The sequence below is a fragment of the Saimiri boliviensis genome, chromosome 20, assembly GCF_048565385.1.
Source record: "Saimiri boliviensis isolate mSaiBol1 chromosome 20, mSaiBol1.pri, whole genome shotgun sequence".
Lineage (NCBI taxonomy): Eukaryota > Metazoa > Chordata > Mammalia > Primates > Cebidae > Saimiri > Saimiri boliviensis.
In genome coordinates this window covers 14,419,143-14,445,469 of record NC_133468.1, presented here as the reverse complement: position 1 = coordinate 14,445,469, position 26,327 = coordinate 14,419,143, and the positions used below count along the sequence as shown (strand labels likewise).

Below are 26,327 nucleotides of genomic sequence, written 5' to 3'. Positions count from 1 at the left end.
AGCTAGGACCACAGGCACGTACTACCATGCCTGGCTAATTTTTAACTTTTATTTTTGTACAGACAGGGGTCTCGCTGTGTTGGGTAGGCTGGTCTCAAACTCCTGACTTCAAGCAATTCTCTTGCTTCAGCATCCCAAAGTGCTAAAATTACAGGTGTGAGCCACCATGCCTAGCCTGGGTTTCATTCTTGTCTGCGGTCGCTCAGCTTCTCAGGCTGTTTTAGGCACTGGCTGAACACACAGCCCCTCCTGGAGGGCCAGGGCCATTACATGATGAGGGTCAACCCTGCCCCAGGAGGCAGCAGGAATTTGTCTGGGGTGGGAACATGGCTGTGAACAGTTTGTGTACCTTCAATGTAAAGGAAAGAAAAGGATAGCTGTAACCATAACCACCACCACCACCAAGAGCTGAGATAAATCAAGTGCTTACATGTTAGACACAAGGCTGAGTTTTACACGGTTTGTCTAACTTAACAGTGACACTCTCTGAGGCAGGTCTTTTTAGTTATTACCACCTCCACATTAAACACAAGAATATTGAGGCTCAGAGAGGTTAAGGCACTTGCCCAAATTCACAAAGTCAGGGAGAGGTAGAGCTAGGACTCAAAGCCAAGTTCATCTGACTTCAAAGCCCAAACTCTCAATCACCAGGATTTGCTGAATACCGTTTGGAGTGGAAGTGCCTTCATTTTCTTAGTCCTTTCCAGCTTGTCCACAGGGAAAATGGCCCTTGGTCATGGGAGCAAGGTTGGAGAGTGTGCACAGATGTGTGTGTGTTCACATGCAGTCTTTGTGCAGCAGGTACCGCTGGAAAGGCTTTGCACTTAGCCCAGTCCTGCAGCCTAGAACAAGGATGCAAAGGTCCAGACTCCCAGTGTGAAGAGCTCAGTGGAAAGGACAAAAAGAAGCATTCGTATCAGCAAAACCTGTCACATTTAGGGACGTGTCTGAAGCCAATAGCTGATTTAGGTCTCTCTTAACTGGCACATGTGTCTTTCTTTGTCTGGCAAACATTCTTCAGGCTGCAAACTGAAATAGAACTAGCATAAAAACAAACATACAAATCAAACATCTGAGCATCTTCCTGCACCAGCAAAAACAATGGGAACATCTGATGGGGATTTCAGCCATTTGTGCTCTGTATTGATTTGCCCTAGTTCCTCAGATGCTTCCTTAATGATCTGTCATTTGCAAACATGTGACTAAACACAATATATTTCTAGCAATACAGAAGTCGACATGATGCCGGAGAGACTGGCAGGGGCATGGCTGCAAGGTTAAAAGGTCCTGGAGTATGTGGAAACATTGGCAGTAGCGGTGATGACGATGATATAATGAACACCTACCACTTACTGAGGGCTTTTGATATGTCAGACACTGTGATCCTCACACACTGGCTCAAATTATTTTTTTCAACAGTACTATGAAGCGAGTAGTATTATTAATATGTCCATTTTACAGATGAAGAAATCATGGTACAAAGAGGTCAATTTGCCTAAGGTCAGGTAGCTAGTAATTGTGGAACCTGAACTTGAATCCAGGCTGGAACACAGTGCCTGTGTTCTTAACCCTTAAGCTATCCTGCCTCCCACCTAGAAGCCACTTTTGTGGTTTTTTAACTCTTTCTCATGTCTCTCAGTCTTCTTTGACTTGGGAACACTTGTTAGGATGTCCAGATCATGCTGAAGGAAGGAAATCCCATGCTTATTCTTCCTCTAAGTCATCCTGGGCCAGCTGGTTGGACCAGACAACTTAGACCCCAAAGGTTCAGTTCCTGATCCTTCCCTATGCTGGAAGAAGGCTGAAAAGGAAGTTTCCTTTCCAGGTTATGCTCTGGGCCCACCTTCTGGGGTAGTCCCTTTCTGGCCTCTCTCTTTCTTTACCATTGGTCCTCATGGTTTTTTGGAAAGGTAGATTGTTGACCAGGTGCAGTGGCTCACACCTGTAATCCCAGCACTTTGGGAGGCTGTGGTGGGTGGATCACCTGAGGCCAGGAGTTCAAGACCAGCCTGGCAAATGTGGTGAAACCCCATCTCTATGAAAAATACAAAAAGTTAGCTGGACGTGGTGGTGGGTGGGTGCCTGTAATCCCAGCTACTCAGGAGGCTGAGGCAGGAGAAATCGCTTGAACCTGGGAGGCAGAGGTTGCAGTGAGCCAAGATTGAGCCACTCCAGCCTGGGCAACAAGAGCAAAATTCTGGTCCACAGAGAAGATGAGGAATGTAGGCATATCTGAGACAAGCCATTCCTAACCCATGCTGTGTGTAGACACCTGGCATCGCCTACAGAAAGCAGAGGTACAGTCACAGCACAAAGCCAGATTTGCTTTTCTTATTCTGTGCATGTGCTCAGATGCCACAGAGGAAATTATTTTTTTGTCTTAGAAAAAAACGTATGAAGAATTGCATGGGAACTTGAGACTAAATCATTCCGTGATGACAGATACATGTACATGTGCACAGGGCTTTGCTTTTAACATTCTTTTTAGTCGATTCCAGACAGTGTGCTCACCTTCTCCATGTTATGTCATTTAATCTTCATGGGAGATTTCTAGGTAGGTATGATGACCCCCTTTAAGCAAAATGGGGAACTGAGTGAGGCATGAACATGCTAAGGAATGTGTTCAAAGTAAGAGGCAGAACAGGGATTCGAACTCTTGAGTATGGATCCCAAGGCTCTGTTCCGAGCCACTCTGTCTGATTACCTTTTTTTTTGGTACCACCTGCTCCTATCCCACCCTATCATCCCTCCTTCCATGTGGCAGTCCCTCACATGGAAACTTGGTGCTCTCAGAAAATCCAAGAATCACTGATGTCTATGATTTCTAGAACATTCCAGCCCTTTGGTTCTGTTTTCTGGTTTGTTTTGTTCTCCTTTTAATTCTCTCTGTGTGTCTTTAAACCACCTGGTCGCTGGTAAGAATAGAGTATTTGCTATTGCTAAGCCGCTGCCTCCCTATCTCAGAGAGACAATGTGGTTAAGGGGTGGCAGGGTGAAAACTGGGGCTATTTCCCCACCTAAGTGAGAGCTCAGATGCTCTCACTTATGACTGGACATGAAAACCTGTCTATAGCCTTTCTTCATGGAAGACATTTAGCCTCCATAGCAGAAGATATGAGACATGGGATACCACCACGGGGAGATACAGAGCAAAAATGGAAGAAGATGAGGCTCTAGGGACAGATGGTCCCTTCAGAGCTTTTGAAGGCTCATAAGAGCGTCTTGAAGACCACAGAGCAGAGGAACATGTGGGTTTCTGGGTCTTTCCATCATCTATCCCTGCTGGAAGCCAGAGCTGGTTCAGAGAACCGACAGGGTGCAGTGAGAACGTTGCCATCAGTCGGAGCTCAGTTTCGAAGAAAATCTGCAGTGAATCATCATCTCACTGTGGGTTCTCTGGAAGAAAGCTATTTTTAGAGGAATTGGCTCTAGTATTCGGGGACACCAGCACACATTTCTCTGAGCTGCTTGGCTTTAGAAAACATCGAAGAGAGTCTGCAAGACTGCTTTGCATGAGAGATAGGCAACCCCTTCCCCTTCCCCTAAAGTTGGGGAGTACAGAACCCCTCCCAAGGTTCAGGCAATTTAAGAGAATCACTAGTCGCTAAGGATTGAGAAGAGGGAGTGGAGAGCCTAACATGGTACCAAGCATTCCTAAGGAGGAAGTACGAATCTGGATTATATAGGTGGGCCATGGACAAGGGATGGAATTTTCGATAAGAAAAAGAAAAAAACAGCCACATTTGGATGTCTTTGGAATGATAAATCAGATATCTCCTATTCACCCTGGGGTGCATCTTGTTGTTTCAACTCTCTGCTCCCTTTTTTCTCATCTTCCCACCCATCTGCTGACCTCTCACATGCGAAGAAGATGCATTTTCCTTGCTTAAAGATTTTTAGGCCAACACACAGGTCCCCAGGCACATAGAGGAAGCAGGTTCCCCCTCCAACCCGCTCTCAGGTTCTCTTTCACATGTCATTTTTCCAACTGCCCTATCCCCAACCATAGAGACCTGCCTCCTCTGCTTTAATTTTTCAGTTTCATTTTATCACAGAGGAGGAGGAGGCAAGCCCAGCAAGAAAAGTCCTGGGCGATCCATCTGGTAGACTGTGGTGCCCGATACATAGCGGCAGCCTTATTTCCATATATGAGTACATTTGCATGAAGATGAGCTACTCCCAGGTTCAAGTCAAAATGCAAGTGGCTAGCCAAGTTCCAGAATCTATTCTCTCAACCATAACCCTTTAAAGAACTGACCTATGTTTATGGAGGAATCTCTTGTGTAGGTAGCTCCAGCTCCTAGGATGTGGCTTCTAACCATTGTCATCATCCTAATAAAGACGGTGGTGATAGTTGTAGTAGCTGCCACGTGAACTAACAACAATCATTGCTAACACAGTATATCGTATGGGCCAGATGCATTTTACTATTCTCATTTACCTAACTTTCTTTCTTTCTTTTTTTTTTTTTGACGGATCTCTCTCTGTCACCAGGCTGGAGTGCAGTAGTGCAATCTTGGCTCACTGCAACCTCCACCTCCTGGATTCAAGTGATTCTCCTGTCTTAGCCTCCCTAGTAGCTGGGACTACAGGCATGCACCACCATGCTCAGCTAGTTTTTGTCTTTTTAGTAGAGACGAGGTTTCACCATGTTGGCCAGGATGGTCTCGATCTTTTGACCTCGTGATCTGCCTGCCTCGGCTACCCAAAGTGCTGGGATTACAGGTGTGAGCCACCATGCCTGGCCCTCACCTAACTTTCATAATAACCAGTAAGGAGGTGCCATTAGCCTCTGCATTTTGCAATGGAGAAAACCAGGCTCAGAAAAGTTATCTGCCCACGGCTATCAGGCAGAGCCAAAGCTGGAATGTGGGTCGGCCAGGATCCACAGTCTATACTCCTAACCTCTTCGTTGTTTATCTCTGCCTATTTCTGGAAATGCTCTAGCTAGGACGGTCACTCTCAGACTTTTGGATTTCGAAGACTAGGTGGTGATAAGACCTTTTATTTTGCTAAGTATGGTAATCTCTTTGTGTGTACTATATAAAACACACAAATTATAATTATACAATAATTACGTATATATAACACACACAGACTACTCTGTCTTCAGTGGCTATCATTTTGTAAAATAAAAGACATTTTTAAAAACAATGATAACAGAATAAGGAAGTCCAAAAACTTAGAGGATCCACCTTTAAACTGAATACTTTTGCTCAACAGAAAAATATCACATTGTTCTGATTTTTTGCACTTTACCTGATATCAGGAAAAACTCAGTCATAATAGACAGGCTCTGGGCAATTACTGTTCTAGCTTGTCAATGTCGCTTTTAAAATTCAACACATCCAGGTGTGAGTCCAACCTTCCAGGTATGATCTGGTCTGCACAGAGCCCACCTCTGATGTGGTTATCTGCAATTTCTCTCTCAGAGAGCTGAGCTGTGTACCCATGAGGTCTAGGCTGGGAGCAGAGAGATGTGAAGTGGAAGGAGGGTGGCAGGCCCAGAGCCCCTGAATAAGGGCTGGGGTGGGCTCACTAGCTACAGCCTGGCTTCCTAGACTGGACTCTTCCGTCAGACTGTAGTTTGGGAACCTGGCCAAGGGAAGGTCTGTGGCTGCCAAAGAGGAAAGATAAAACCTGGCAGATGGAAGGAGAAAATTATAAGGTGGGGTAGGGAAAGAAAGGAATGATCCATAGGAATCTGAAATGAGATGAGGGCTGGTGGGAATTCCATCTTGAATATCCATTGTGGGAGGGCCAGAGGCCCATTCTGGTATGGATGGAGAGGGAAGGGGATCGAGGGTTAACTGGGGGGAGAAAGAGATGGGGGTAGGCAGAGAAGTGGGAAGACCATAGGTGGAGCAAGGGGAAGAGGGGAGAAATGCACCAAGGGAGGGAGAAAATGATGAAGGGGAAACAGCGACAAAAGGAAGGACAGCAAGAATAGAAAAGAAGAAGAATGATGTAAGGATGGACAGATTTAGAGTAGATTAGATAGCATGTTGGAAGGCCATTGGAGGGCCAGGAAAGGTAGGTGAGGACTAAGCAGACTTCGTGGAGGAAGAGCTCTCTGAAGCCAGAGCAAAGGACCAAGGGACCAAGGAGAGTTGCATGAAAACCCTAAGGGAATGAATTGTCAGTGTTTGTGGAAAGAAAGGCGGAGGGCCACAGAAGGCAGGGATGGCAGGCAGAAGGATCCTTACTGACCAGCTCCTGCCTTCCACATGGTTTGGAGGCAGGGGTTGTGTCTACTGGGGCTGGAAAATGGGACTGTAAAGGCATCAAAGAAAAGCTGGCAAAGTAGGTGAAGAAAGAAGAAACGAAGACTCCATACCACTGTGCTAAGTCACGTGCTTCTTCCCATTTCAATCAAGGTAAAGTCAAAGTCTTTCAAATGTCGCAGGATGTGGCCCCTCCTTACCTCTCTGACCTCATGCCCTGTTACCGTCCCTCTTGTCTACTCTACTCCAGCCATACTGGTTTTCTGGAGCACCAGGCCCACTCCAGCTTCAAGGCCTTTGCACATGCGATTCCCTCAACCTAAAACACTCTTCCTCTAGATAGCCATTTGGTTCTCTTGCTTATTTCATGTCCTTTTCCTGTTTCCTTTTTCTCCATAGAATCTACCTTCTGACGTGTTATCTAACTTACTTTGTTGCTTATCCCCTCCACCACTTTATTAACGCGCAAGTGTTATAAAGCCAGAAATGTGTCTGTTTTGTTTGTTCCCGTCTTTCCAAGCACAGAACAATGACAGGAAAACAGTGGGCTCACAACAGATGTTTACTGAATGAATACATGAATGAGTCCATGGCCATCTACTGGAATGCACTGGGAACAGAAGCGTATACACAGGGAAGGGGAAGAGAAAGAGGAGCAAAAAAGAAAGAAAGGAGATTATGACAAAGCAGAGAGGGAAGGGAAATATGTATCTCTTATTTGGAGGGATTTTACCTAATGATGTTTTCAGTAGACCGGTTCCATGTAACGATTTTTTAAAATCAAGCCAACTAAAGGTGAAGGCAGAAAATGAAAGCAACTGTTGCTATTTAAAAAGCAATCTTGAGGTCAGTGTTGACTGGTCCTCTACTCATTCTAGAACGAGATACTTGCCATTTTCTAATGTATGAGGTGAGAGTGGGCTAGGCCAAACTCTGGGGACAAACACATTTGACTGGAATTTTTGACATTCATGTATACACACAGACATATACAATCTTGTCTCGTTACCTATAAAAGATCAACTCTACAGGACAAAAATCAGATCTGAGATAATTAAGAGCTCAGTCCCCCCCTCAGATAGTGGTAGCTAAGAAATGAATCATTCGTTTACGCCCCACCACTTCCACCACTACTGTATGCAGTACCTGCCCGTGTGCTGAGGACTGTATGAAGAGCTCCACATGCAACATTTCAGTTAGTTTTCACAATGACCAATTGAGGTGTCATACTATAATTATCGCATTAATATAGGTGAGAAAACTAAAGATGAAAGAGAAATTATTTTACCTGATGTCACACAGCTAGTACATGGTACGGCCAGGAAACAAATACAGTGTGACTTTAGGGCAGGGATTGGCAAACTCATTGGGATGGTCCAGAGAGAACATACTTCAGGCCTTGTGGACAGTCTTCTGTGGCAGCTGCTCAGTACGACCATATGAGACCAGCCATAGAAAGGACACACATAAATGGATGTGGAGGTGTTCCAGAACATTATATTTACAAAAATAGGCAGTGGGCATCCTTGGCCCTAGGCTATAATTTGCTGATTCTGATCTCGAGTCTGTGCTCTTGATCACTGTGCTATCATAGCTGGGAAAGTGTCAAAGGACAGCAAAGAGATTCCGGAGTGTTTTTAACCGTCAGCTTCAACAGCCCCACACGAAGATGGCTTAGTGGGTGATTACCTGGGAAAGGGAGCTGAACTTGCCAGGGACAGGTGTGGGGGTGTCAGATGGGGGCACTTACATTTCGACGATGCCCTCTGGCAAGTTGGCAGGAATCTCCGTCAAGCCCTTTCCTCGACAGTCCACAATATTATTGCTGCACGTACAGGGCGAAGGGCAGGAGATGGAGTTGGCGTTGCAGGATGGGGGCTCTGAGTGGGGGCCTGTGGAGCCAAGACACAACTGTCAACTTATGTCAGTTTCAGGAGCTGCCTGGGCTTCTGTGTCCTTACCCAGCATCCCAAGGGCACAACATGACCTGACAGCCATCTGAGAAATCATCACCAGCTGACATCTCCCTTCACCTGGGAGACACACGTGCCACAGGCTAAATATTCAGCAAAGAGGAGAGAGTCTGACCTTGACCTTACTGTTTCTGGGTTGCTCCGCCTGCTCTGTTAGCCTGTCACCTCCGTCTTTCAGAAAAACAGGGGCCTTCAGAGTCAATCACACATGAAAATACGCTGCTAGAATCTGAAGAGCATACAATGGGACCACTTTCGCAGGGTGCACCTTGCGGTTCTGGCTTTTATCTGATCATTGGACGCTGAGTGTAAATATAGCTTTTAGACCTTTCTCTAGCGGCTGCAAGCCACAAGGCTATTGAAACCAGGTGGCAGAATCTCCCTATTTGGGGCATTGATATTGCCAAAGTGTTAATACCCCTATCAGCAACTACATTTGAGGCATTTCCAAGTGGCTTCTATGTCCAGGGAACACGCAGATAAAACCTGTCTCACCTGAAAAAAGGGTGAGTAAGTTACTATGTATTTTGGAGTCAGCTATTAATTTTGTTTGAGGTGAGAATCAGTGTGAATTTCAAGCAAAGTGATAGAAAGCCAAGCAAATAGTACCCAAGGAGCTCATTTAGAAAGCCAAACGTAGACAGACATATCCATTACTAACCTAACTCAAGACTCAAAGAGTCACCAGGAATCTAAATAACTTTCTCTGGTGGTCACATTAAATCCTGAATACAAGAAGTAAATGCAAATGTTTTAAAGACGTTGTAAACATTTTCATGCTACGACTGTTCCCTCAAAGTGAGGTAAGACTCTCAATCACATGGTTAGCTTTCCAAATGTGGAGTTTGTTGATCCAAAGCAGAAGCTCAACCCCACATCCCTCCCAGGGCCTCATCCCACTGCTGCTGGATCTGGCCAACAGGGGTTATTTCAATGTCTTTTCAGATTGCCCTCTCAGGGAAAAGAGCCAAGACTGAGACCAAACTTCGATGTTGTCTGCAGATTGCTGCACTGCTTGGACATGGGGCCTCTGGCTGGGGGCTCTTAATTGTAGATTAAATACAGAACACAAAAAAATATCTGCAGGGAAAAAGTAATTTTTAGATTGGTCCCTGTTCACTGGAGAAACTGAGTCTGGGAAGTCACAGTGGGTCTAGCTGTTGGGGCTGAACCAGGTCACCAGCTGAGCCTCGTGTCCTCTTTGGATGCTGGGGCTTAAAATCGAGGGTCACTGTGTCCACATTCAGTAGTCCTCATGGCCTTAAGGGTGACTCTTCCTGCAGGGGCTTCAGTTGACATCTACAGCTTAATTTAGAACGTTCGCCTTCCCAGAAAGCGCCAGCCCAATGACCAAAGATTTTATTTCCCTCCACCTCACTTCCATACACACAAAACAAAAACTGAAAATATGGCCTCTTCATGGGGATGTTTGAGAAAATATTCTTGCCCAGGGTACATGGACTTCAAAGTTGCCAGTGATACCACACAAGTGGATCTAATGGGGAACATGGAAAATGCCGGAAAGATGATGACTTACACTACATTCCCAGCTGGAACATAATCCTAGAAAAAGTGGTGATACTGACTTTGTTCCAAACTGGGAAAGCCTTTACATGTCTGAGAAAGTGGCAATTACAGAGAGCCAGCCTATATGAGCCTCAGTTCTGGAATGAGTGAGTGTGTGTGGCTGAGAGTATGGGCTCTGGGTCCCACCGTCTCTATCTGATTCCTGGTCCTATCGCTTCATCCGTATGTCCCTGTGCCTCAGTTTTCCCATCTGTAAAATGGGCAAAATAACAATACTTGTTTCATAGCATGGTTTTGTTGTGAAGGCAAAGGAAACTAATGGCTGAAGTGTCTTTAGGCACAAGGTGTCTAATGGCTGAGGCGTCTTTAGACACAGGGTGTCTAATGGCTGAGGCGTCTTTAGACACAGGGTGTCTAATGGCTGAGGCGTCTTTAGACACGGGGTGTCTAAAGGCCAAGGTGTCTTTAGGCGCAGGGTAAGCACTTAGTAATGTTTGTTTTTATTGAGTCTGCTCTGTCACAAGTTGTAAGACCTTTGGCAAGTCACAGTACCTCTCTCTGAGCTTGTTTTAGTACCATGTCAGCGCATAAGGAGTCGGGATCGCATGATTACTGAAGTCCTTTCTGGGAGGGAATGAAAATACTTCACATCATCTTTACCTCCTCTGCTCCCCCTCTCTTTGCAGACAGCCAGGGGAATTCTACAGTGTGAAAGGCTCCCATTCTATCCCCCACATCCAAGGGACGGTGGGAGCAGTTGGCCTCAGATGTCAGGGTTTTTGAAGTTCAGATGGTGTTCCCTAAAGAAAACTGCCAAGCCTGGCCTTCTACATCAATTTATAGAGCACACCTGACAAAGGCAGGAAGAAGCCCCACACTTGGGACACCCTCCTGTTTGGAAATGTCAGGAATGAGAGTCTGAACTCTTGCATTTTCCATCTGTTCAGGTGGAGGGACTGGATGACCCTCCCTCATTGGATCTATGACAATATTACTTGAATGGGGTGTGTTGGAAAAGGGGAAAGAAAGATATCATATTCAAGGGCTTATAATGGCAGTGGAAGTTCTGCCACGGAGTTCTTCCAAAAGTACCCCCTGACTTCTATGCTGAAATTAGTTCTGTTCTAAACCAGACCCAGGGTATAGCCTTGAGTTCCACTGAGAACTTGCTGTGTCTTTCCAGGGTGATTCCCATTCTGTGTGGTAGGATGTGTTACATTTCAAGGGATGCTATCAAGGCAAAAAAAAAAAAAAAGTCTTTGAAAAAGATTCCTTAACCAGGTCACTAACAACACCTTTAATTACGCAGAGAGAAACAGTGGTAATTACAGCCTCTGATAGCAGCCTGGGCTGGCAGCTCACCAGCCAGGCATTCACACATGGTGAGGACGTTACCTTCCTGTTTAAAAATAACACTTCTGGTTTACAATGAAGTTGAAGGATGGGTTCATTTTCCCTAGAAACAGTCTCCTGTGCTCGTTGTCCATGGACCAAGCCCATTTCCCTGTGGGCCGCAGACAGCTAGATGGCAGAGGTCCCACGACTTCACTCCCTGTCTGGACTGAGATTGGAATGTAAATTCCATAGCGGCGGTGGCTTTTTCAGTCATAACCACTGGTGTACTCTCAGTGCCTGAAACAGGGCTCCATACAAAACATAGATCCATAAGCATGTCTTGGCTAAACGAGAAGATGGTCCATGAAGGACACCAGCCCAGAAGCCCGGCAGATGTACAGGCTAAATGTCACAAAGCTACAGACATGAGTGTTCCTTCTAGAAGGGCCCTGAGGGGAGCTCCCTGAGTTCTGAGGGTCCTGGGCTCTGGTCAGTAGGATGAGCTGTAGAATGGGGAGGTAGAACGGCCACGGGAGATGGGACTCTGTCCGCAGCTCTCTTCTTTCCACCACAGCTTTCCATGCTGGCAAAACCATTTGTCCAAGTCACCTGGGGCCCATTTGAGCCCATCTCACCTGCACAGGCCAGGGTGTCCTAGGCACTCTACTGAGCTCTAAATTCATCCCTTCCAGCCCCTTGCTAACCACACATGTTGGAGAAGGTAGGGGCAGTGGATTTCCAAGCAGGACAAAGTAAGGAAACACCTTTTTACCCAGCATATTATGTGACTATAAGCTGGGAAACAGAGGAAGAGGAATAGCAATTTTATACTGGGATAGAAGGGATCGTTCTCTATAGCTTTGATGAAATGGGAGACCCTGTCTGCATGCACATGTGTGTTCCTCTTGCACGGCATGCTCTTACAGGGGTCTCATGACCCACGCTGCCCTTGAGTGAGCCTATCTCCTGGTAAGGAAAGTGGCCTTCACTGAGAGCACAGTGCTGGAGTACTAGGCTCCAGAACCCGGTATAAGATGTTTTGCTTAGGAGCATGTGGACTTGCTCTCCATGTCTTCATTTTTAAATAAGCATCCACGCTATCTGCTCTTGAAGCTCTTTTAATGGCACTAAACTGCTGCTCTGCTGAGGTGGATTTCTCCTCCCGGAAAGGGAGACAAGGTTGCAGCTGAAGTACATGTCTCCCCTCTGGGGGGTCTTGATCACTGCTTTGGCTCTGGGCTCTCCAACTGAAGCCAAAGCTGCCTTTGTCCCAAACCAGGCAGAAACTAAAATTTCTAACCGTCAGATGTCTTGAAGGCTCCCCAGACCATGGCCTGTTGACTTCAAGGAGGACGGGGCGGAGCCTGGGGCAGTGGAGGCCCCTCCCCGTTCCTCCTGATCATCGGTGGGGCTGCCTCTAGTCCAGGGGACACTCAAGTCAGTGAGAGGGGAGGGATGCATCTCCAGCCCAATCTCAGGGAAGTCCCTGCGGCTGCTCACGTGGGTACTGTACCTGGTATCCCATCCCTGCTGCTTGTGTAACTCCCCCTGAAGTTATCAGGGAGAAGAAAGCCTGAGCCATAACCAGGGACCCAGCTCCTGCCCAGCCCCTTTGTTCTTTTCCTGATTGGTAAAACAGGGATGATGATTGCGCTGAAAGCAAAAGGCCCTAACCTGTCTGCCGAGATGAGTGGGGAAAAGATCACTGAACTTCAGACTTAGATGGGCCCATGGAGATGGCAAGGAAAGAGGAACCCTGAGAGAGGAGGGGACTTGCCCAATGATAGCATGGTGGCCAAAGTAAGAGCAGCCATTAGTCTCGTCACAGCAACTAACATTTATTCAATGTGTACTATGTGCCAGATACTGCACTGAGGGCTCTATACATATCACCTGACTGGATCCTCATAAAACCCATGACTTAGGTTCCATTCTTCTTTTTCCCCTTAGCATGAGATGAAGAAGCTGAATAGGGAGGTTAAGCAAACCGTCCAAGATCATAAAGTGAGTGAACAACAACGTTTTAATGTTTAGCCTAGTGCTCTTCTGTCTGCTCTGCAAAAAAGGAACCCCAAATTCCTCTTTTTATTGCCACGAAATTGAAAACCATCAGAGCCTTGGAATCTCAGGAGGTAGGAAGAGCAGGCTCAGGGACTGAGACACAGATTGTGTAAGCTACATTAGAGATGGTCAAACACTCTTGTGTTAGAGCTGTGCTTATTTCTTTCTATCTTTAAAAAAGAAAACCTCAGCCACAATGAGCTATCACCCTATCCTAGTTAAAATGGCTATTACCAAAAAGACCAAAAATAGCAAATGTTGGTACCAATGTGGAGAAAGGGGAACTCTTATACACTGTTGGTGGGAATGTAAATTAGGACAGCTACAATGGAAAACAGTATGGAGGTTCCTCATAAAATTAAACACAGAAGTGCCAATATTCAACAATTCTGCTACTGGGCACATATCCTAAGGAAATGAAATCCCTGTGTTGATGAGTCATCTGTACTCCATGCTCATTGTGGCATTACTCACAATAACCAAGATATGGGATCAACTTAAGTGTTCATCAGTGAATGAATGGCCAAAGGCAATATGCTGTAGATACACAGTGGAATGAACACTATTCAGCCATCAAAAGTTCTGTCCTCTGTAGCAACATATGGATGAAACGGAAGAACATTACGTTAAGTGAAATAAGCCAGACACAAGAAGACAAAATACCACATGATCTAAGTCGTATGCGGAATCTAAAAAAGTTGATCTAATGGAAGTAGACAGTAGAATGAGGCTTACCAGGGCCTAGGGAGGACACTGGGGAAGAGGACATAGGGAGAGATGGATCAACAGGTACAAGTTACGGTTAGAGAGAGTTAGAGAGCAGGAATACGCTGTGGTGTTCTAGTGCCCAGTAGGGTGGTGACAGTTAACAATATTGTGTTGCATATTTCAAAACAACCAGAAGAGGACATTGTGAATGTTCTCAGCACAAACATATGAAGTGATGGACATGCCAAATACTCTGATTTGATTTTTCCATAATATATACATGTATTGGAACATCACGCTGTATCAGTATGATCAATGATTGTGTGTCAATTCAAAACAAAGTAAAAAAATTTACAGAGTATTTTGAAAGTCTGAACAACAACAAAAAACCTCACCTAGTAAAGTACAGAGTCGAAAGCTCCGATGGCCTTGTGAGCGCGGGGACATAAATTAATTCCAGTGTTCAAATTAAGCATCCTTACTGGCCTCTGGCCTTTCAAAAGCCAACAACAGACTGCGATGACAATGGGACTGGAGCAATTATGATGAGAATATAAATGAACGTGATTTAAATACCAGAGGCATGATAATTTTGGGAATGGCTAAATAAACCTAATAATCTCATTCCTGCAATGTCCAATTATGGTGTTTTAATTAAAACCTCCTAAGGAGATGGGTGGCTGGCCATGGCTTACCTTAATTATCTTTGTACTTAGTAACCAGTCCCAAATTTAAAAAAAGAAGACAAAAAGGGAAGGTTTCTTGTTTCCAGAGAGATAAGCATATTTTATTTTTAATAATAAATGAAGAAGTGCTTATTGAGAGGCCATCAGGTTCAAGCTTTGTTCTAGGCATTTGGGGCACTCGAAAAAGTGTACGACATGGCCTTTCATGACTAGAGGGTAAGATTGATGTCTGTAGGAAAGGATTTCTCACATTTAAGGCCAAGGGCAGGTAAGTGTGAAACAGATGGACAAACCCACGAGTTCAAAGACATTCAAAGCAAAGAGATGACTGATTCAGGAGGTCAAATATTAAACCAATAACCTTGAATTACATATTGTGCCTGGTAGAAACTTCCAGATTAAGGTACCAGAAAATTAACACGTGGAAAATAAATCCTAAAATTTAGCCCCCGCCGCCCCTGGAAAAAACCCCTTTAGATAGATGAGGATGAAAAACAACAACAACAACAACAACAACAACAACAACAAAACAAAACAACAACTTGCAACTCACGTAACATGAACTTCTTCTCTGGTCTATGATCATGAACTTTGATAAAGTTCTGATCTGGTTCAGGCCATAAGCAACCAGACACTTCTAGCCATAGGGCCCTAACCTTCCTCTTGAAACAAGAAAAGTTCACAGAAATCCTTTCTGCAGTGGCTGAAGGGAGCCAAGTAGTCAAGTTGTCTAACATAGGGAAAAACGTTAATAAAAAATAAAATAAAGATCTATTTCCCCACCCTTGTGAAAAATTCCCCATAGTCTCTCCCGAGGAAGAAAATAAATGCCTTCAATGGGAAAGGTACAGTTGACAGAGGAGATGAATTTTGCCAAAGTGCACTGCTAGCGAATTTCTGGGTTAGCTGGAGTGATAAGGAGCCCATATCCAGGGCTTCTGGGGAGAAGAAGCTGGGCTCCAGACAGCTGGATTTAATTCAAAGGGAGATATCAGGGACTTGGGGAGGCAGAGCCCTCACAGGCTGAGCGAGATAAAGCTCTTTCCTGTCTCTGAAGCCATGTGTTTGGTGAAATTTTCGATACCACTTAAAGGCTCAGGGAGCTTTTCTTATGCTGCCTGGATGGGGACTGCTGGTGATGAAGCTACACTCGGGAATGGCTTAATTGGTACCCTGATGCCTCTTTCCCTCCTGAGTGGATGACCTCTGTTTTGTAAGAGAAGTTCTTATCCTCAGCTCTTTACTAAATTTCTCCTTCTGTGAGTTATCAGGTGAATAGGTTGAATGAGGGGGATTTGGGGTTTTTACAGTTAAAAGGGCTGGGTGCAGTGGCTCATATCTATCATCCCAGCACTTTAGGAAGCTGAAAGTGGATCACCTGAGGTCAGGGGTTTGAGACAAGTTTGGCCAACATAGTGAAACCTCATCTCTACTAAAAATATAAAAAAATAGCTGGACGTGATGGTGGGTGCCTATAATCCCAACTACTCAGGAGGCTGAGGCACGAGAATCACTTGAATCCAGGAGGCGGAGGTTGTAGTGAGCAGTGATAGTGCCATTGCACTCCAGTCTGGGCAACAAGAGCAAAACTCCGTCTCAAAAAAAAAAAAAAAAAAAAAAAAAATCACCACAGACAGGTCCATACACGATAGTGTCCTTCAGATGCCTGGTGGGGCTCAGGCATCAGGGCAGGTTGGCGGTGGTATGTGGAGCGTAGTCAGTGCTGAAGATAGCTCTTCTCCTTAACCTCCCACTTCAGGGCCTCAAAGAAATGACCACTTGGGTTTTAACTGTACATTCATAGACTGAACCTCTCTCCATGCTGCTTCCTCCAATGTTTTATCACGGTCTCATAAAGTGCATTTAACAATTGTTGAAGAGGCATTTGGTTGGTGCAAAAATGTTTGCAGTTTTTGCCTTTGAAAGTAATGACAAAAACCATAATTATTTTTGTACCCGACTAAGAATAGAAGCTTTTGGAGGGCATAGTCCACATGCACCTGAATAATGACGGAGGCAGTTCATTCTTCATGGATGTTCAATGCACCAGGGCCCCCAGACCCTTATATCTGACCTTGACCTTTTCAGAGAGTGACCCCTCACAGCATTCTAGTTTGTAACCCATGGGAGCCTGCTAAAGCACTAAAAGAATCCCTCACGCATAGGGGTCTCAACACCTCCCTGCCCTTAATTCGTACTACAGGTGAGAGGGTGCAGGTTAACAGCATAGTAATATCTGGAGACTTTGGACTAAATTCTCATGTCCTCAAAAGACACCTGGCTTCATACTAAGAAGCTCCAGGGACCATCACAAGCAGTGGGATCAATCCCTATAAACAGAAATTGATCAAGGCGCTCCCATGTAACTATGAACCTGTCTGCTGGACCTGACCTTTCCAAAGGAGAATGAGTGAGACATTCAGATTGCCTGGACGTTGGAGGGCCCACCTTTCTCCCATGGTTCTGGATCCTGACTGCTGCTGGCTGAGCAATATCTTGCTGCTCCTTTGACAGGAAGGTGCTTTCTGATGAAAGTGGCATTTGTGGTCATACACTACATGAAACCTGGCACCCACCTGTAATGATGTGTTTTATCATTCTAATTAGTTTTTCTCACCAGCTCTTGGATGACTCCTACACTCTATAATTATTTCTTTCACTGGCACTTATGCCGATACTGCACCCTTTACCGAATAATTACTGTAATTATAGTCACTATATTTGAATTTGGTGTCTGCGTGATAAATGGTTTTATTATATGTGTTTGATGGGAAGTGATTCCTAAGTGGGCGTCTATAGGAAGTTATTGAGGTACTGCTTGAGATGTGTTAAAATATTTTCAGATAATAAATAATGCGATGAAATAACAACATAACGGGAGGAAGCGGCAGAGAACGAGATGAAGCTGAATTCAAGGGAAATTCTTGAATATCCCAAGTGTGATCTAAGAGCAGAAGAGTCCGGACAGTTTGTGATTCTGGCCATAAAGGAGTCTGACAGCCCATGCTGGGCCCCATAAACTCTTAGTTCTGAAGGTGGGCACCAGTTTAGAAAGGTGAGGGAAAGGCAGACCCCACAGCGCTTATGCTCATGGGGTCCCTGTTCCCTCTTGCACGCCACCTCCCCAGGCTCAGCCTTTAGAGGCCACTGGGCCCCAATTCCAGGACTGAGTTCCTGGAAATCCAAATACCTCTTTGGGAAACTTCTCAACAGAATGCTTTCTGGTTTGTTTGGTTTTTTTCTTTAGAAAGTCAAGGAATTAGCTTTACTTATTTATCACAGAAAAAGGAAGGGTTGGTGAGAATGGAAGGTGTCAATGAAATGTAAAAACAAGCAAGTCAAATTTAGGACCCTGGGTCAAGCCTGGTGGATCACGCCTGTAATCTCAGCATTTGGGGAGGCCGAGGTGGCCAGATCACCGGAGGTTGGGAGTTCGAGACCAGCCTGACCAACATGGAGAAACCCTGTCTCTACTAAAAAAGGAGGTTGTGATGAGCTGAGATTGTGCCATCGCATTCCAGCCTGGGGCACAAGAGTGAAAATCTGTCTCAAGAAAAAAAAAATGAGAACCTGTTTTTTGGTTTTGTTTTGTTTTGAGATGGATTTTCACTCTTGTGGCCCAGGCTGGAGTCAGTGGTGTGATCTTGGCTCACTGCAGCCTCTGCCTCCCAGGTTCAAGTGATTCTCCTGCCTCAGCCTCCTGAGGAGCTGGGATTACAGGCATGCACCACCATCCCCAGCTAATTTTTGCATTTTTCAGTAGAGATGGGGTTTCATCATGTTGGTCAAGCCAGTCTCGAACTCCTGACCTAAGGTGATCCACCAACTTTGGCCTCCCAAAGTGCTGAGATTACAGGCGTGAGCCACTGCTCCCAGCCAGGACCCATATTTAAAAGCTACATCCCCTGGGAAGATTTTCCTCAGTTACTCAGCCACCTCCCATCCCCAGAGATCTGAGCTCCCTTCAATGATGTGTCTGTACCATTCTGTTTTCTATGCTATGTAGGCAATCTGTGCCGCTATTGCATTTTGATTACCCACAGATCAAACTCTTTGTTTGCTCAGCACATTTTGTGGGTGCACTAAACTATAATAATTAAGCTCCATTTATTTAGCTTCTACCAAGTGCTGTGTATTCTGCTAAGTGCTTTATGTGCATTATTTCACTTAATCCTCCCAACCGTCCTTTGAGTTATGAACTATTATTATTTCCATATTGTAGATGAGCAGTAACTTGCCAAAGTCACACACTACTAAGGGACAGAGCTAAGATTCCAGCCAAGCAGCTGACTCCAGAGCCTACATTATCTTGTCTTCTAATTTCTATGAGCAGTGGGACGGCAGGAACATGTTAAGCAGATGCTAGAACACCTCTGTTATGCCTGTTTCGATTTTACGTGTGGCTCAACAAATGTTCGGTGTCTTAGCATCAATGGACTGTGGGGCTGAAAAAGTGGTTCCTGAATGCCTTTAGCATTTCCCTTTACCAATGACAAGAGTTTCTGTTTTTAAACCCTTTAAGGCACATCATAGTTCTTTAAGCGACTACCAAGTACTGAGGGTGACCTATGGGGTTCCTTCCACACCAAGCTCTGGGCTAGGGTGTGTGTTCAAGGTCAGGGTGATGCTGTGGGAGCTCCTGGGTAGGTGGGTCATAGCACAGGAGGGGAGAGCAGGTAGGGCACACTCACCTGGGCATACGTACTCCTTCTTCTGCACATCCGCCACATTGAAGCCCCTCAAGTGTACAGGAGCCATGCAGAGTGTGAACTGGCCAACGGTCCGTCGCTGTCGCAGCCAATCTGAGAGCCAGGCCAGGTGGCAGTCACAGTACAGGTGGTTGGAGTGGAGGCGCCTGGGAGAGGGCGGGACAGAGGGAAGGCATGGTCACAGAGTGAATGGGGAGGCTTCCACTGGCCAGACAGACTGGCCAAAACCCGTCGCCCCTTTCTCCAGCATGAACATCCCCAGGCGCCCAGGGAAGCACCTCCTTCTGCACTACCGATAAACTGGGACCCTCAACCCCTTTATTGCCAGGTCACATTCTAAGGATGCCTCCAGGGTTCCGAGCAATTGCCCGTTTCTTAATAGCAAGTCCACCCCCTTTTCCTTTGCCTCAAGCAAGCCTCAGCACATAAGAGAAGGGGAGTGACATTATTGATTCGAGTCAAACTTACGAAGGGGCTATTTATTTCTAAATTTCACTACTTCAACCAGCATGAGTTACACATCGCTTGAAATATGCTTCTCAATCTCAATGTCCCTGTCTCCGGCGTCATGTAGCTGAGATGCTGTTGCCTCTACCTGAGTTCTTCTTCATTCCCTCCCTAAATGTCCTTTAATAAACCCACTGCATGTCATGCTTGTGGGCCTAAAACCAATCCCAGTTTGTGTGCACTAGCTGGAGTGAGCAGAGGGCAGAGAGAAGGGAACACTTTGGAGGATGTACCTTCTTTCCACCCTCCCACTTGAAGAAGGTGTTGTCCACACCAGACTCCTGGAATCCACAGCCATCTGTCCACAGTGCCCTTGCTTTCCTTCCCGTGTTCAATTCTGTCTGGTGTATTTGCTATTCTAATGGATTCGGGTACAATTGAACGTATTTTCTAACCAGTTCTAGGACTCTTCGGCTTTCCCCCTTTGACAGCTGTGGTTCCAGTTGAATTTCCTGCTCCTGAGTAGATAAGAATCCCTTGAGGGATCTGTGTGTTTCACTTTCGAGGGGAATCCTATCGGGTTAAGTGACTTGAACTTACTTTCCACGACCAGGGAGGGAAATTAAGGCTATACAGGAACTTCTAAAGGTTCTTTCTCAAGGTCTATCAGGGGTTTCCAGTCTCCCCATTCCCTAAAACCCTAGGTCATTAGAAGTTGGTAGTGGGTAAGTTTTCATCACATCAGCTTATCATGTACTTGGATTTCGGATGCACATTTTAAATGCCTAAATCCTGAACATGCTAATCAGCTAGCAGTATCTAAAGACTTTCAAGTACTCTGTGTCAAGCTAGTTATTACTGAGTGTCAGCCCTGTGGAGAGGCTCAGGCCCCCTCCACACCTGGAATAGAGAGAGCGGAAGGGCTCTTGACCAAGCTCCATGGAGTGTAAGGTCCACATTGCCAGACAGTGGCCAAGTGCAGCTACCTCCTGCTGGATGCCAGCAGGGCCTTCCCGCCACTGCACGCGCCTGGGCTGCCTCGTGGCCCCCGGATCCCATCATATCAGACAGATTAAATGAACCTCTATCCCATATAAAATGTAATTTTTTCTGCTAACAATTTTGGAAAGGACTTTTATGTTTTTGTTTCAAAAACGATTAATCTGGATGTCATTCTCTTTTTGCATTTCCTAGTGGGTTGCACACACTTTCACAGGCTCCTAGGGCCAAGAGACAGTGAGAACAATGGGTTCTGCGCAGTTGTCCCCTTTGAGTTTGAAAGCTTAGAGTCCCAGAGCTGAGGCAAGCCCTGCTTCCTCTTAGCCTGGACTCTGGAAAGAAGTGAGGTAGGCAGGAACGGGTTGGGGAACCAGAATCTTAAGCTGGTGGGAAGGGCCTCAGTTCTAGGAGGGAAAGCAAAAGCTCTGTTTATTCATTAAGCATCAACTGCTTTGTGCCGAGAACAGAGAGGAGGCTTGGCAGTGGACTTTCAGCTGATTACAATTTCCTCAAAAGTAGGAAGAAAAGGAGGTGGGGTTTCATGGCCAGTACGCCCCCACCAGGTATAAATGTTGCCCAAGGAACGTGGGTGGCTACAGTAGGTCTCTCTGTGGGATAAAGCAGAGCACAGGGCAGGCTCCAGGGGCATGCACGGCATGAGGTGCCGTTCTTTTGTGTGTCGAGAGAAGCAGAACCTTTTAATGAGCGTTTGGCTTTTATTTGGAAAGGTGGTTGTCGTCTTGTGCAGTGAGGCATGGGAGCTGAAGCAACAGGGATTCTCTATGAGCCAAGGAGCGTGGGTGCATGAGGAAGATCACAGATCAATGCAAACAAATTCCCGTCGGTTCCGATCAAGGGTAAGAGATCAATGGAACAACAAAAATGATGTTTAGATAAGTCAGATCCTTACTGAGCTGATTAATTTCCGGGATAATAAAAATGTCAGAGGTTTCCCCTTTGGAAGATTCTATTAGGTAATCCTTTCTCATTCCTGGCTGGCTGGCCCCAAGCTATCTCTCTTCTTAATCTTGCTGTAGAGCAGGTGTCCCCAGACTTTTTACACAGGGGGCCCGTTCACTGTCCCTCAGAGTGTTGGAGGGCCGCCACATACTGTGCTCCTCTCACTGACCACCAATGAAAGAGGTGCCCCTTCCTGAAGTGTGGCGGGGGGCTGGATAAATGGCCTCAGGGGGCCGCATGAGGCCCACGGGCCGTAGTTTGGGGATGCCTGCATATGGTTCCGATCCCTTTGTCTATCTTCAAAGAAGTCTTTCTACTCCCAAGAGCACCAGAGAAAAGAGGTGACCCAAACTGATTTGGAGCCACAAGAAGGCTCTCATCAAAAGCCCAGGGCAGTGGAGTCCAGGGTGGTGGACAGAGACTCTGTTCCCTCTTCTTGGAATTGTATCCACCAGAAGCACCAAAAGAATCAAGCTGAGTAAATTCTTGCCTTTCACGACCTGTTTGGGAGATCAAGTTAAGCAATATCATCCCAAATAGTAATATTAAAAGAAAAATAATCATATTAAGCATGAAATTAGAGCTTAGTGTCAGGGGAAGCTCAAATCCTCTTGAGTGAGAAAGGACATGATTTTAATCACTTCCAATAGTTTTGGTGAGGTGTGACGGCCATGACACAAGGGAGGGTGGCCTCCATAGGCTCTTGGGCTGTGTGGACGCTCTCATACCCCTTCCTCTGTTCACCTGGCACCTGCTCGTCTGCCTTTGTTCCTGCTGAATGGCCTGAGCTCAGGCTGTGACGGTAAACTGCCCGAGTCTGACAGAGACTCCATGCTTTCTGACTTTGACTTTGGGTAGCAGTTTAACTTTGGGCCTCAGTGTGATCATCTGTCAAATGGGGATATTAGCGGTGCCTCCTTCCTAGGGCTGTGGTGAGAATTGAAATGATTCACGGGAAGTGCTTACTACAAGGCCCGGCGTGCAGCAAACCACTGAAGACTAGCTCCAGACTTCAGTCTCTTCCCAGTCCCTGGCCCTGCCTGGACGAGGCTACCGTTTCTGATTTAGATACTGAGCACCGAGGTGGCTAGGTGGGTACTGCGTGTTGTTCTGCAATCTTTTGCTGATGGACACATCATACTCCATGTTGATGAAACCACCTCTACAGAACATAAGGTGAATGGATACAAATGCCAATTTATAAAAGGTGCCTTTTAGCCACAGATGCTAAATTAAATTTCCAGCAAATCCTTTTAGAGAGGGTCAGTGTTCATTTTCTATAAAATGTGGCTTTCTGAATTCAATATAAAAGCTTTCCTTTAGAAATCCCATTTATGACTTCCTTCCTCTCTCCTCTTCCCCTCTACTCCACCACCACCAGCCGTCTCCCCCCCTAACCCCATACACACTTTAATTACAGTGAAGGGGGATTAGTCAGCTCAAGTCTCCAGGGAGTTCTGTACAGAGCCATCTCTGAAATTAAACTAAAGAGAAAATGGCAGCAGGCAGGGAGCAAAGAGAACAGACGAGATTGATTGATTGATCTGAACTCATCAGATGAATGTTCAGGATGGCAGAGAAGAATGACAACAGAAACCAGCAGAAAAAAATCCCCGTTCTCCTCCCCCTCCCTACTGCAGCCCAAACAAAGCACCCCAGATCCAGGCCTAACCCTGTCCCCCCAACTCCCATGAAACGAGCTCAGCTTCTCTTATTGCTGCTCCTAAACCGAAAATAACAAAGAAGGGAAGGATAAATCACAGGAACAGCTCACAGGAGCTGGACGGCTGATTCCTGCAGGTGAGAGTCATTTTTCTTCGATGCAACCCACTTGTCTGGGGTGATGCAAGCCCAGCACCCTGAGGCGCACTCTCGCCTTCTTGCCCAGAAGCCCTGGGCCCCACTCTTCGCCAGCTCATTTGTGGTTTGCTGGGAACTTTGAAGAGGTCTTTGAAGACCAAATGGCTTCTTAAAATTCTATTACTGTACTATCCTATTTTAAGAGGGAAGGAAAAGAACAGATTTTCTTGGCTGAGTTATGCTGTCGTATGAGGGATCCAGGGAAGAATTTGGGAAGCAAAGATGGGAGCAAAGATGATTATTCTGTATATTAACTAGTATTGGTCGTGTGCACACCATGTACCAGGCACTTTACGTGTTAAACTGCACCTCATCCTCACGGCAACTTTGAGGGAAGCATTCATTAACTCACTTTCCTTGAGGCATAAAGAAACGAAGAAACGTCTTCAAATTAAGCGGCAGAGCTCCCATTTAAACTCAGGCCTGACTAACTGCGAACTCTGTGTCCTTCTTAGGGTTCTCTGTATTGCCTCTTTATAGCAATTGCTTCTTTGGTCTTTGTTTTATCTTTGTCCAAACATAAAGTTGCCTTCTCATGAACACAGTGGTTCTCAAACTTCATGAGGTTTAAAATCTCCCGGATCTTATAAAAACCCGATTGCTGGGTGCCACCCCAAGAGGTTCTGATCTGGTATGTCTGGTGTGGGGCCTGAAATCTTGCTTTTCTAACATGCTCTGGGTGATACTGATGCTGCGGGTCTAGGGATGCCACTAGGGAAGCATTGCTTTAAGGATTTCCAAAATCTCATGGATTCCGTGTTGCTCAGGGAGCACAGATCAGATGGCTGCTTGGAACTTTCAGTACAGATTTCTGATAGTGTGATAATAATGTAACGATCAATATCATTTATTGTCTACCACTTGCCAGGCACTTTAAATATCCAATTTCATCTGATCCCCACCACCATTCCTATTTATAGAGGAGGAACAGAGGACACAGAGCTAATAAAGGGGGCTCCAGGAATTCTAGCCCTTGGCCTTGGCCCTAAATGTTTCTGGCTGACACTCTTGGGAGCTGGCTCTCTCTGACTAGTGCGATGCAAATACCAGCAAAGCTCCGCCAACACAAGCCAAGTATCAAGTGTGAAACTCTGGGAAGGCTGACAGAGTCCACTTACAGAGAAACTTACAAAGAGGTTCCTGACTGGGAGCAGAGGGGAACTCCCCAGGTAGTAAGAGCACCAGAACTGCTCTTGGTATTGGTCATGATGGGGAGATTTGTTTCCTGAGTACGCACACTGGAAACTTAAGCCCACCTGAGACATTAAAGGTAAAGAACCAAGTATGAGAATTACTGCATTCTAATATCAGAGCATCATCCAGGGAGCAGGTGAGCAGGGAAATGTGGTTGGTGGGGGCTGGGCAGGGGGGGAGAAGGAGGGGCTCGTTCTCCTCCACTGTTCGTTCCCAAGGGGAAAATCATTGTAACCACCGGCAATGTGACAGAACTGCCGATGTTATGTGACATTAGCTAAGCAAGTGGTCAATCATTCAGTCAGGGTTCTATATGTTCTGTGACAATGTAAAACTAATAATCTTTTCTATCAAGATGGAAAACATGCAGACAATACAGGAAGAATTCTCACAGTTCTAGGATAAGAGAAATCAGTCTGTCTGATGCAGAACAGTGGTTCGGAACCACGGGTGGCACCATGACCTGTCTCTGCATCCACCCTCACTTGCCAAGGCACCCCTTGGTTAACAGCAGCAGCAGGAGGCATTTGAATATAGGAACCATCTGCCAAGTCATAGCACAATAGGTTTTATCAGCAGCTTAGAGTGCAGCACTTTGGGCACGAGGTAAGGAGTCAGTGGGAGAGATGCATGGACTTCTTACTCACAGAGTTCGGATCTTCGGCATGTGGTTGAAGCTGGTGACCAGGATGCGACTGATGTTGTTGTTGTTGAGGGTGCTGTGGAGACAGAGAAGGGAGATGGTCAGCCAGAGAGCAGCAGGGGGAGGCACCAAGATGCTTGTAGAAGGAGGTGGGGGAGGGACAGATGTGACTGCAAGACCATGAGTCAAGAATCACGGCCCGACCAGTGGAGCAGCTGAAGACAGGTGGATGGGTCTCCAGATGAGAAGAGCATGCCCAGACTCCTTTATTCAAGTGGAGCCCTCCTTCCCTCTACTGCCATCTGAGGACTTGCCTACCCACCTTGAATAAGAGTACTGGTCCCTGAAACCCTCCTAAGCAAGGAGTGCTTCATTATAACATCTCTAATTCTTACACCTACAATGCCAGTTACGTATTCCTGTCCTCGGTTTATAGGGAAGGAAACAGATATTCTTAATAACACACAAATTTACAAACACGTTATCCTATTATGGATGAGGAGGCTGAGCTACAGAGAGGCAAAATAACGTTTCCAAGAATAATCACGGCGATGCTCTGGAGATGGGACCTGAGCCCAGCACTACCTCACTGCACTCTCCTTGTCCCATCCACTGCATGTGTCGCCTCGCACAGGATGCTGCAGGGATAGGTGATTCTGTATTTTCTAGGCATCTTCTGACTCTTTCAGCACATCTAATCTTTTTTTTTTTTTTTTTTTTTTTTTTTGAGATGGGATTTTGCTCGTTGCCCAGGCTGGAGTGCAGTGGTGCGATCTCCGCTCACTGCAACCTCTCTCTCCTGGGTTCAAGCGATTCTCCTGCCTCAGCCTCTCAAAGTAACTGGAATTACAGGCACCTGGCTAATTTTTGTATTTTTAGTAGAGACAGGATTTCACCATGTGGGCCAGGATGGGTTGAACTCCTGACCTCAGGTGATCCACCTTCTCAGCCTCCCAAAGTGCTGGGATTACAGGTGTAAACCACAGTGCCTGGCCTTCAGC

At 46.0% G+C, this 26,327-nt stretch overlaps 1 protein-coding gene across 2 annotated transcripts in view; it reads right to left on the bottom strand.

The window, feature by feature from the left end:
• The window catches only part of SLIT3 (slit guidance ligand 3), a 627,330-nt gene that overhangs the window by 133,657 nt on the left and 467,346 nt on the right, over positions 1-26,327 (bottom strand). For both annotated transcript variants that reach the window (XM_003936171.4, XM_010346663.3), the window contains exons 7-9: positions 25,331-25,402; positions 19,206-19,369; positions 7,975-8,116 (exon numbers count right to left, since the gene is read on the bottom strand). In XM_003936171.4, the coding sequence (XP_003936220.2) occupies positions 7,975-8,116; positions 19,206-19,369; positions 25,331-25,402 (378 nt within the window). The remainder of the gene's footprint in view (positions 1-7,974; positions 8,117-19,205; positions 19,370-25,330; positions 25,403-26,327) is intronic.